The sequence below is a fragment of the Balaenoptera musculus genome, chromosome 6 (assembly GCF_009873245.2).
Source record: "Balaenoptera musculus isolate JJ_BM4_2016_0621 chromosome 6, mBalMus1.pri.v3, whole genome shotgun sequence".
Classification (NCBI taxonomy): Eukaryota; Metazoa; Chordata; class Mammalia; order Artiodactyla; family Balaenopteridae; genus Balaenoptera; species Balaenoptera musculus.
Genome location: NC_045790.1, coordinates 97,301,623 through 97,314,288, shown reverse-complemented (window position 1 = coordinate 97,314,288; position 12,666 = coordinate 97,301,623). Strand labels below are relative to the sequence as shown.

General features: G+C 45.8%; 1 protein-coding gene across 1 annotated transcript in view; it reads left to right on the top strand.

Annotated features, from left to right (window-relative positions):
- TNC (tenascin C) overlaps positions 1 to 12,666 on the top strand; it is a 91,398-nt gene that overhangs the window by 66,261 nt on the left and 12,471 nt on the right. Inside the window, 7 exon segments of the mRNA XM_036855126.1 lie at positions 274 to 546; positions 5,943 to 6,065; positions 7,037 to 7,180; positions 9,006 to 9,127; positions 10,939 to 11,080; positions 11,845 to 11,953; positions 11,955 to 11,973. Coding sequence (XP_036711021.1) covers positions 274 to 546; positions 5,943 to 6,065; positions 7,037 to 7,180; positions 9,006 to 9,127; positions 10,939 to 11,080; positions 11,845 to 11,953; positions 11,955 to 11,973 — 932 coding nt within the window.

Genomic DNA, 12,666 nt, shown 5'->3' with positions numbered 1-12,666 from the left:
CCAGATGTGGATTTACAGAATTGCTTTTTAGACAAAACTCACACATGCAAGCACCCACTTGGCTTGTATGGATGTGTCAACTCCATCCTTCCCCTCTCCCCAGATCTACTAGACATGTTCGTGTTGGATAATTTTATTTTCGGTATCTCAGGACACGTTCTACCTCTGAGAGCTGGGGCATCACTCCATATTGATACCCCCACTGGAGAGAAGATTGCACGGGCTGCTGAATGATATTCTCTCTCCTCCTTCCACCATTTTCTCCCCCTCTAGAAGCCGAGCCGGAAGTTGACAACCTTCTGGTTTCAGATGCCACCCCAGACGGTTTCCGTCTGTCCTGGACAGCTGATGAAGGGGTCTTCGACAGCTTTGTTCTCAAAATCAGAGATACCAAAAAGCAGTCTGAACCACTGGAAATAACCCTACTTGCCCCCGAACGTACCAGGGACATAACAGGTCTCAGAGAGGCCACTGAATATGAAATTGAACTCTATGGAATAAGCAGTGGAAGGCGATCCCAGCCAGTCAGTGCTATAGCAACAACAGGTACCGTATATAAATGGGAGAGAATAGAGAAAAGTTCTCTGTTCCTCTTCTCACAGGGCTGGGAAATTACAAGAGCTTCGGATGCAGACAAGCTTGTGTTTGAATCCTGACTCTTGAGTAGAGACCAGGTGACCATGGCTAAGTCTTGACGCAAAAAGTATGACGCCACTTACTTAATAGTGTTATGAGGATTAAATGAGATAATTCATGGAAAGCCCATACAGAGGCCCTGGCACACAGCAAGGGCTGAGCAAATGAGAGCTATTAACATTTTTATTATTGTCATTAAGATAGTCATTACAATCAATCATTGCTTTTTTTTTTTTTTTTAATCCCAAAGGCCCTTCCTTCTACCTATTATCATGTTTTATCCAGAGATATACTTCCTTGTTCTTTGGTCAAATGTTCAAACTATGCAGGGAATAATGAAGAAGTGGTACCTCCACCTATAAAGATTAATACTTATAAAATGCTATGTGTGAAATAGTCAGTACCCTGATCAAGAAGGAAAAAAGAGGAGGCTGGCAAGGTTGGCAGGTTGTTCTTCATGAGGCCCGTCATTCTATTTGATACTCACAGCAGCTCTACAGGGCACTGGAAGGAGAAATGAAAATCCTTTTCAATATGAGTTGTTTCAAGGAGAACGAAAAAAGATGGTTATAACATGACTGTTTATAATGATAATACTAAGACTCATATGACTCTTTAAAGAGAAAACGAATGACCTTCAACAGGTAGGGTGAATTCCTTCAGGAAACTGAGGCAGGTACAGAAATGGAGCATTTGCTAGAGACCACTGCTTCAGAGGAACCAGGGGAAAGAATCACAGAACCACAGGCAGAGGTAGAAGGGACCTGAGAAATGATGTAGCCCAGACTCTTCTGTTTGTGCATGAAGAATCTGTGGCCCAAAAAGGTGAAGTGATTTGCCTAAGGTCACACAGCCAGATTTGGGGTAGAACCCAAATGCCAAGTTATTTTAATATTATTAAATATAAGCGGGCTAGGTGACAGATAACCAACGAATATACACACTTGCCATCTCTGACAGGCAAAGGGCATAACACTAGCCAAAACCTTCCCGTTGTCCAGAGATGAGTATTTTTTGATGCCAAATTTCAGGACCTAATGAGCTCCGAGAAGCCACCTGTAGAAATCATACTCAGTATTTGTAGACGTGGAGCAATTCAGCCAGAAGAAATACCCTGTTTCTTATTAACACAGACCCTATCCCAGGGACGTGGGTCCTTGTCTCCTCTTCCCTGTGGCTTCCCATAAAAGAACTTCAGATCAGAGGCAGAGCCTGATTCTGACCTTGGTTTATAAACACTGCTTTTCAAAGTTTACTTCTCATCACTGGTTTTGTTTTGCTGATCTTTTTTTTCTAGAGGCTCTGCAGTTCTAAAGCAAAAATGAATAATCATGAGCTTTTTTTTTTTTTTCTAAGAACAAGAAAAAAGAAAGGCCCTCTAGGATAGCCCTTTCTTGGATTTTTTTCTCTGGGGCCTTGTGTCTCACAGCCGAAGAGAAGTGTGTGCGTCGGTGTGTGTGTGTACGTACACACGTGTGCTCCGGTACTTGGCAAGGACGGGCGAGGTGACTCTTGACCACAGCAGACGTCCAATTTACCTCATCAGCTTCGTAAAGTTTCCCTTTTGTGTTTTCTTTCTTTCTCCTTGTAAACCCTTCTCGCTGTTCCTCTTTTTCCCTGTAAAAGCCGCCGCAGGTTCTCCTCTCACTCCCTGAGCATGAGCTGGCAGCCCTGAGTGCCCCAGCGCCAGGGAGCGTGGGTAGAAGCAGTGTAGCTGAATGGTTAAGCCTGCAGGCTCTGGGCAGAGCCCCTGGAGTCGGATCCCTGCTCTACCTCTTCCCAGCTATGTGAGCGTGAGCAAGTCTCCTTTCCCCTCCGGGCCTCAGTCCCCTCATCCGGCCAATAGCATTTAACTCCAAGGTCAGCCATGAGGTTCATGTCACATCATAAATGTCAAGTATTTAGTTTCCTTGCCCACTGTAACGATATTAGCTAATATTATGTTTGGGTGATTTAACGTACATTTTATTTTTTAATGGCCCAGTTGGTTCAAAATTCAAAAGTTAAAAAAAAGGATATACAGTGAGGTCTCTATTCTACTGTGTCCCTGACACCAGTTGTTCTATCTAGAAGCAGTCAGTATTACCACTTTCTTCTGAATCACTGCAGAAATATGCTCTACAAACAGATAAGATTAGACATAAGTCTATGTTCTCTTTTTTTTTCACCTTTTTCTTTTGGCGTGGCGGTTAACATACCCACTCTTCCACACATGGGGGGGGGGTGTTCCTTGCTTATTAATAGATCTCAGAGATAATCCCATACACCTTATTTATTTAACTATTCCCCTACTGACAGACCCTTAGATTATAGGTTGTTTCTTCTTCTGTCAATCTCTGCATTTGCAGTGGCTCCTCTTCCCCCTCCGTGGTTTGAGCCACTTCTTCACAACAGCCTGGGTTCCGCTTTGGGAAGCCCAGAGTTGCCAGGAGCTTCTTTTGCCTCTGGGGAGTTAAATGCCAACATGCCTCTGTATACCATCGGGACGGTCCCCAGAATAGACAGAAAATAGTTCAAAATCCAAAACCAGAGTAAGATGACTTTGTCATTCTCTTCTGGAGGTTCCTATTGCTCACCTTGGGGGTAGTGAGGACCCTGAAATGCTTCTTTAACCTGCCCCATCACCACCCCGAAACATACACCCTTTCCACCCCCAAAGCCAAGGGGGCAGTCCCTCTCCCAAGTCCCAGAATGTGCCCCCTCCCGCTCTACCTCACTTCTCCCAGCCAGACAGCCTCCCAGCTTCCCCGCTCAGTTGCAGCTCAGATGGACTTAAAGCCACACATCACGCAGCTGCAGTGGCATCGTGTCTGGGGACCCGGGTCAGCGGGTCTGCAGAGACACGTGCTCAGCAATCCTCCCTTCTACGTGAAACAGGCTGTTTATGCCTGGTGCCTTTGCCTCTGACGCTCATAAAGTGTAAACTATCGATTACAGAGCACGCACTTCATGTCACACACAGCAGGGCAACTGAAACACTTTACCTCACTGATTCACGTGACACAGACAGCCTAAGTGCCACATTCGGCCCCATTTCACAGAGACCTGAGGGGCTAAGGTGTTTTTAGCTAGTAAAGCCAGAATGGAATTCAAACCCAGGTCAGTGTAACTCCAAAATCCTTGCTCTTAAATCACACTGGCTACAATAATCGTCCCCTGAGCTTATCACGATTCACATATTAAGTATTGAATAAAAATATGTTGGAGGGAGAATTTTTTAAATGATTGTTAATGGTCACATTATTAAAGACATTTGCTCCAGATTTGGGGAGGCAACATTTTATGCAGAGAACAGACAGAAGTACTCTTCATCCTCCTTGAGAATTTCTAGCAATTCCAAATGTTTTCCTAATGGAATTTTTATTGAAAACCAAGAGTCTTCTTGGAAAGACAGACAGAGGCATTGCCTTTCCTGGGTCTCCCTAACTTTTCAATAGGTATGATTTAGTTGTTCTCTGAGGCTCAGCCTTCAGGTTCCTATTGACCATCTCTTCTGCTGTGGTGCTGGAGACCTGCAGGCCCTACTTATGGCAGAAGGACACACGCTAAAATAACAAATTGTCTTCCACACCTAGGAAGGTCTGTTGCCTAAAAATACCATTGACCCTGGAATTCTACCACTACTGTGCCATTCTTCAGATGACACATGGCTATCTATCTTCCTACTGTCACTTTCATCAAGCACATCCCTCAGGAGGGCATGACAGATGAGGTTACTAATTCTTATGGTTTTTCAGCCAGGGCAGATAATATTGCCATTCTGCAGATGAGAAAATTGGGATCGAGAGAGGAAAGCTGTGGCCACAAGATACACTTTCTACAATGTGCCAGGACCTGCCCCAGTGAGGTTCACAGTCAGAGTGGACTAGCCTGGCAGAAGGAGAGCCCCAGTGCCTGAGTTTACACACCCCATGGGGGTTTTTTCTCATTCTGCCTCATCTAGATCTTTCCTGGGGGCTACCACAACATTCAGGTGGCCCATGGAAAAAAGAATCACGTGGGAAAGAAAAAAAAAAAGAGAGGGCAAGCATGTTTACCGAGTTCTTACTGCATGCCAGATTCTGTGCTAGGGTTTCACATCCATTATCTCTGCTAATCCTCAAAACATTCCTGAAGGTGGGCACCACTTTTCCCACTGGAAAGATGGAGACGGAGCAACTCAGGCTCTCGGAAGTGAAGGGAACTGCCCCTGGTTGCCCAGCCTCTCCGTGGTATTTGGACAATCAAGATCTTCCAGGCTCCAGAGCCCCTGTGGCTTCGAAAGCTTTCTAAGGAGAGGGCAAAATCCCAGGCAGCCACAGAACCTGAGGGTGGGCAGCAGGTCACAGGAGAACGCCGCAGGAGGAGAGAAAAAGACAGAAATGGAGAGAAAAAAAGCTCCCCAAAGTGGGCTGTGGGTTTCAGAACTTAACGATCAATGTGGGATGCAGAGGGGAAAAGATGAGGAAATGAGTTCCCGGGAGACCTGAAAATTGTTTCCTGAATTCTACAGTTAAGCATGGTCAGCTGAAGAGGGCAAAAAGCTAAGCCAAAAAATACACAGAGAAAAGCCAAAGGAAACTGGTTTTGCGGGGGAGGCATTTACGTAGCAGGAACTGTCCCTCAGGCATGGCTTTCCCCCAGGTAGACCCAATATCCAAGGGGTGTTTGCTTTGGTGAAAGGTCTGAGGTGGTTCCTCTGGCTCTGGACCTCCATCCAGTTCTGGGAATGGGTTTGTCGAGGTCAGTTTCCACGTGAACATTATTTCCAAGATCCCAGGGCTGTGCTCAGCTCTGCTCCTGGCACTTAGGAAGGTCATATCACAAGAGTGTTCACTGGAGAACTTAGCCTCAGTTTAGTCCTCTGTAAAATGGCTACAACCACACCTCAGTGGTTTCTAAATGAGGGTTAATCCTTATCAATTGCAAAGAACTGTACAATTGTCAAGTCTTGGTATCACTTAATAAAAGGAACTAAAAAGCAAAGATTTGAAAAAACGCTAAACATCAAAACTTAAAGGAGGGTGTATTCCAAGCTGTGAGACCCCTCATTCACCCTCACTTCCTTAGACGTCAGCTATGGCGCTAACGTTCTTGAATGAAACCAAATGGCAGCTCTACAGCTCCGGGCCCTGTACCTGAATGAAAGAACAACTGTTCCCATCAAGTTGTAACTTAATCACAGATCACCACATTCTCCATCCCAAAGCCTTGGCTGGGACATAAACTAGGGACTGAGTTTTCATGGATCAGGAATTCGGGAAGGATCGCTGATGAGCAAGATAGTTAACCGTTCCTGGGTTTCTCCTGTGCTCTTTCCTCGACAGCCATGGGCTCCCCGAAGGAAATCGTTTTCTCAGACGTCACTGAAAACTCAGCCACTGTCAGCTGGAAGGCACCCACTACCCAGGTGGAGAGCTTCCGGGTTACATCTGTACCCACTGCAGGAGGTAGGGCACTTGGGGAGGGGAGAGGGAGGAGGAAGGATCTGGAGGGTTTGGGTGGAATAGTGAAGAGACCCTGATAATCCCATCCTCCCAAACATCATGGCCAAAGAAAACTACTTCTTTATATTTGAGACCACCTGGATAGACTTCATTTGTAAAGTGCTACGAGACCCTTGGAAGAAACTATTTTGTGAAGGGTCATGTTATGAAGATCGTTTCCAGGCTCATAGTCTGGGAAGCTGTGACTTAGCAGAGTTGGGAGTTCTAGTTCAGAGCACACGGGCTATAATAGAGACCAAGGGGGTGGGGGGAGCATAGTCAAATATGTCTAAAGACATTCTGGGAGGTAGTGAGCTCCCCATTAGTGGAAGTGTATACAAAGATGATAGTTGATAACCTCTTCAGAGAAATGTGGTAGCATCTCTGCGGGGAGTTTGGCCAGCTGATATACAAGCTCCTCACCAGCCCCCAATTTCTAAGAAATATAAACTTTGGACTTTTTCATAGATGTAAGAGTACAAGCTTGACCATGACCATTTTCTTCAACAGTAGAATCTCTGCTAGTAAGGGATGAGTCTATATATTCTTTAGCTAATACAATGGATTAAATATATCAGATATATATTACATAGCAAGCTTCCCATATTCTTTGTGGGAAAAATAGGTAAATAAAATTTGTGCAACATGGCCAGCTCTCTACTGAATGGAAACTTGCCATTTTTAGCACATTGTGACCTCATGTTTTTTCCTCCCCTGGCTCAGTTTTTGGCATCTTCATGGATGGAAAAAACATTATACAAAAAGTAAAACCTCTTCTCTTATGCCAGAGGGTAGGAGCAACTGAGAAGTCAAGAAAATGGTGTTGGATGAAGATATAGTTTCACTGCCAAATCGGATACACCCATTCTTGAGACAACTGTGAATAAGTTTCAGTGAGGTTCACCTTCCCTGATCTTGCTTTTACTGTGTTCTAGGTACACCCTCAGTGGTAACTGTGGATGGGACCAAGACTCAGACCAGGCTGCTGAGACTCTTACCTGGAGTGGAGTACCTTGTCAGCGTCATCGCCCTGAAGGGCTTTGAAGAAAGCGAGCCTGTCTCGGGGACGCTCACCACAGGTGTTTTTCTCACCTTCAGCATTATTTCTCATGATTCAGAAGCTAGGAAAAAAGTTTTTATTTAGGAAATTCTCGGGGAAAGTGGGCTGGGTTTGGCGCACCAGCGGTCTCATTTCTGGTCCGTCTGTAGCCTCTTTTGAGCTGCATCCTCAACCTCCCTGGGCCACTGTTTCCCCCCTGTTGTGGGGAAAATAGCACAAGTTGGGGAGTCATGCTGACCTGGTGGAAATCCCACGTTCTGCCACTTCTAGATACATGAGCTGTCAGTGAATTTCTCGAGGGTCTAGTTCCCTTCTCTGTAAAATGGGTGCAATTCTGCTTCCTTTGCAGGAAGCTGTAAGAATCACGTGAAGCTGTATATGTAAAGCGTCTGCAAATATAAAAAATGACTGTACACATTAATCCACTTCCTTCCCTTCCCCGATAGTGCCAGGACCAGCGTGAGGATCCTTGCAAGCAGGTGCTTCACGCAGACACTATAAAGTAACTACTCTGGATCTGGCAGCTACTGTATTTCAGGCCCTGTTACTAAACCCTTCACATGTAAACCCCATAGCTATTATCCTTCCCATTTTACAGAGGAAACAGCTGAGACCTGGGGAAATTAAATGCCTTGGGCAAGTCCAGATAACTAGTAAATGCTGGAAGCAAATTTGAACTTAGGTCAGTCTGAATACAAACTCTGTATTCTTCTAAACTAAAGGATGATTTTCCTGTTATAACCTGATTTGTACAACACACTGTAAGGAGGGAAAAATAATGAATTGCATTGAAGGAGAATGAAGTGGAAAATTTCTCTTCAGGCAGCCATGTTCCTAAACAATTTATCCTTTGATATAGGAGCAATTAGCCAGCCTAATCCGTTAAGGGATCTAAAGAATGGGCCTCACAGGAAATTTTAAAAATATCCTAATAGTCTTAAAAGGGTTGCTAATATGCAATTAAAACCTCCCGTCTGAACCCAGAGTTCTGCCCACCCTGCCACACAGATCCTCGTTTCCCCCCTAGAAATCTTTCATTCAGGGGTTCTCCACGGCAACTGGTTGCAAAGTCTGGATCTGTTTCCTCCAGAGGCCCCGTTGTCCTCATCCGTTAAAGGAGATTCTGTATGCGAAAGATGAGACAGGAAGGACCTCAGAGTGGACGGGGTGGGCCCCAAATCACTCTACCACCTCCTGACTCTCAGGCCAGTCATTTCATCTCTTGGGGCCCAGGCACCTCATCTGTAAAATGAGCTGATGATGACTGCCGCACCCCCCATCCTCCCAGGGCTGTCGTCCTGGAGTAATTGTGTCACAAATGTGAACAAAAGCGGGAACTAGTCATATTTAGGTTGTTTTCTAAGAAAGGGATGTTGGGTTGTAGCAGTGGTGAGTTAAAAGGGCCAAGGCCCTGGGACAATCCATCCCTTCTCGGTACAAGTCATTTGGAAGTCATATTGAAAACTCCAAATAGCTTTAATAGTCATGTTAATAACAAGTGCAGTTACTGAGTGCTGCCCCCTAACACATTTCACACACATCCTCTAGTTCAGCGGTCCCCAACCTTTTTGGCACCAGGGACCGGTTTCATGGAAAACAATTTTTCCACAGATGGGGCAGGGCAGGGGGGGGAATGGTTCAGGCGGTAATGGGAGCGATGGGGAGTGGCAGATGAAGCTTCGCTCACTCGCCCACCGCTCGCCTCCTGCTGTGCAGCCCGGTTCCTAACAGGCCGTGCACCAGTACTGGAGTCCAGGAGCAGTGTAGACAGCAGAGCAGCTGTGGTCTGATGTCCTACCCCATGACTGCCCATCTCTCCAACACATCACCATCTTTCCTTGCAGCTCTGGATGGCCCCATCTGTCTGGTGACAGCCAAAATCACCGACTCAGAAGCCTTGGCATGTGCAGCCGGCCATCGCCCCTGTGGACAATTAATGTCAATCTCCTACACAGGGGAGAGAGAGGTAAGGTCGTGTCCAAGACCCTCCCCACCCTGAGGAGTGTCTGTCCTGCTGTAAACTCTTCCCGTTCTCCCTTCTTTGTGCCACACTTGGTCCATGGTAGCAAAAATGCATGGGTAGACTGGAGAGTCCAGCAATGTCCCTGTGGCTCTCGACTGCCACCTGAGAACAGACTCATGGGCTGGGACTGGGGCTGGGTGGGTGGGGGTGGAGGGACCAGTTCAGGCGGTGGCAAGAGAGGTCCTACCCGTATCCCCTGCTTGTTGTCAAGTGAAAGAGCATCAGCACCATGGTTGTATCAAGGGAGGCCAGCGGGCCATTTAAGGAAAAGCAGAGGGTACGTCTCCAGCCTGTTTCTCCTCTCCTGCTAGGCTCTCTGCCGTCAGAGTGAGTCACCCTCTCCAGGCAGCAGCTCTCACCTCTTACAAAGAAGGAGTCCAGAATCTGAAATCTTAAACAGACTATTTCAGGTAGCTCTGGGGAGCCCGGGCTTCTTGGATGCCACAGACGAGGCCTATTAGAGCAGACCTGATTGAGAAATCAGAAATTATTTGTCCTTGTCTTTGCAACCATCTGTGCTAATTTACTCAGTTGGAGATTAAACACTTGGTTGGGGCACCAGCAAATCAAGGCTACCAGAAGGTAAAATTAAATACAAATAAGAGAGAAGAGAAAGAAAGATTCCTTTTCAGTGAACAAATCCATACTTTTGTCATGAGCTAGACTAGAAAAAATATGTTGTTATTTTAATCTCAAAGTATATGTGAGTTTCATATTTTATGGTTCAGTATTGTTTTACCTTCAGTAACAATATGAGAGGGCACCACAAGCTGTGCTGGGGCCTCTGAAAATCTTAATTCAGCCCGGGCAACCACTTACGAGAGTTCCTTGCGAGGACAGAGCAGAGATGGGGTGGGGCTAGAGGGATGCTTGGGTTTATTCTTTCTACTTTTCTATTTTTAAATATTCCCTGTGAGCAAACTCTTCCAAGTCAGGGGAGATGATGTTGTCTCACTTAAAATAACTCAGAGTATAGTTCGTGGGAATCATGGAAATTGTGGATGCAAGCGTAGAAATTTCCTAGAGCCCAGAAGTGTGCGTGAGGCTGGGGGCGTGGGCTCGTGACTGATGAACAGAGTGACCAGCTCATTCCACTCGGCCCTGGACCTTCCCAGTTTTAGCCTTATAAGTCCCATGCCCTGGGAAACCTCTTAGTCCTTGGCAAGCCAGGATAGCTGGTCACCTGTGATTGAGAAGTAAGCACATATACCTGGGCACCATGGTTTGGGGTCCACCGTTGGTCCTGACCCAGTGGGACTGAGAGCCATTAATCAGGCCCTGGTGTGTCTACGCCACCTGATTTTTGTGATCCCCCAGCCTAATGATTTGACATTTGGCAAATAAAAGGACATGAGAGTAAGTGAAGAAAAGGGGAGGGCAAGCAATGGGACAAATTAAATGTGAGTAGCCCAACCCTGGAGATGTTACCTGCAGCTCTCCTGTAACTGGGTCCTGTGCCTCAGCTGCAACGCTGTCCCAGCGGCACCCTGTGCAAAAGTCTCCTGACCCCCAGGGCCCCTTCCTTCTGACTGGTGCCTGAAAACTCCAGTACCATATGATAAATCCTTTGTATATGAAGTGATTGCTCAAGAGAGAGAGACAGGAGTGTGAGTCATGTCAGAAACCAAACCTGCTTTTCTGTAGGGTCACTGAAAGTTTCTATGTTAGAAGGTGTGTGCGCTCTTGGCCAAGTCCGCTGATGGCCCAGACAGTGGACTGGTAACTGCCACGGTGTGTATATTTCCTGTTTAGAGCCAGAAATTACCCGCACGGTGTCCGGGAACACAGTGGAGTATGCGCTGACCAACCTCAAGCCTGCCACGGAATACACGCTGAGGATCTTTGCAGAGAAAGGGCCCCAGAAGAGCTCAATTATCACCACCAAGTTCATGACAGGTACAAAGACATCGAGAGCTGGAAGATGCCCACCCACAGCCTCTATCTTTAACAGTATCCCTCTCCAACTCTTATTTCCCCAGTCAGCTCCCCTGCAATGTGATGACATCAGCATCAGCTAAAGTCACCGGTGCCCACTCAGTCAAGACCTTAAGAAACACACCATTTCCTTTTGCACTGAAATGACCTTGCTCTCCCCACGGACTAGGCAACGATTTAAGAGGAGGCTTTTTAAGTGGAAAACCAGTCCCCGCTGACCCTAAACCCAGTATTTAATGATCCATGTTCTAGGCAGGGAAATATTTTTAAGAGAAAGATTTTAAAGGCAAGTTTTCCTAGATGTCCATTGGGTTTTTATACATTGAGATCTTTTTACAAACTGCAGCAAGCAGAGAAACAGAGGCAATGTCCTCTGAGTAGGGGTGAGCGCCAATACCATCATTCATCTGTCCTCTTCTTCAGAAACAAGGGGGGTTCTAATTACGTTCATGGCTGTGTCTTTCTTCCCAAATCCAACTAAAGCCGGTCAATATCCTGTTGGGCTCAGGAAAACGTGGCCCTTGGGATGAGATGAACCACAGAGGATGTACGCCTTTGGAGGTCATCTGGCTCAACCTCTTCATTTACAGATGGTGAAGGTTTTGGCCAAGGTCATATAAGTCAATGGTAGGGAAAGGACTTGAACCCAGGCCTCCTGATACCCAGCTGGGGACTTTGTCCTACACCTGCTGACTTATTTGATATTAAATTCTTATCTTCTCCAGACCTCGATTCTCCAAGAGACTTCACTGCTACTGATGTTCAGTCGGAAACTGCCGTTCTCACCTGGAGACCTCCCCGGGCATCTGTCACTGGTTACCTATTGGTGTTGAATCGTGGACGGTACAATCAAGGTATCTTGAAACTATATAAACAACTCCCCATGCTGGTTGAAACATTTACGTGATCCTCCAAGTAGGGAAGAATTATCTGGATGCTGTTTCTCCTATCCCAGTGCAACTGGGGAGCTGGGAAAAAATTAGTAGGAACTGGACACCATGCCAGACATTCTGAATCATAAGCCCCAGCCTCCCTGTCTCATTTTAACCAGACTCCAGTTCTGACAGCCAGCCAAGGTCAAGAACCACTGCTCACAAGACTTGAGGACATTTTAGGAGCTGGACTCTTTGTCCTTAAATGTTTTATTGAGCAAAGGCCAAAATCTTCTTCTGCATCTTTGCCATATATCTCACAGATGGCATCATTCCATTATATAATGAAATATATATCACCATGTTCTTATGACATCAACTGTTTACAGCAATTTTTATTTGTATTCCCTCCCCATGATTTTTTTTCTTCTACTTTTTAATTTGGCATAACTTTAGACCATCACACAAGCGAAAGAAATTTTCTAACCTTTACCTTCTAAACTTGTTTTTGACTTTTTAATTTTGGTCACCATCCTTTACATTTCCAAGATCTTTTACTTATTTTCTGCACATTGATCTTTTGCTAGCATATCGTTTGCATCTCCTGTTATCTTCTTCTCTTTATCTCTAAGAATATATGTTCTTGGTATTTTCTTCCACAGCCTACACAGTGTT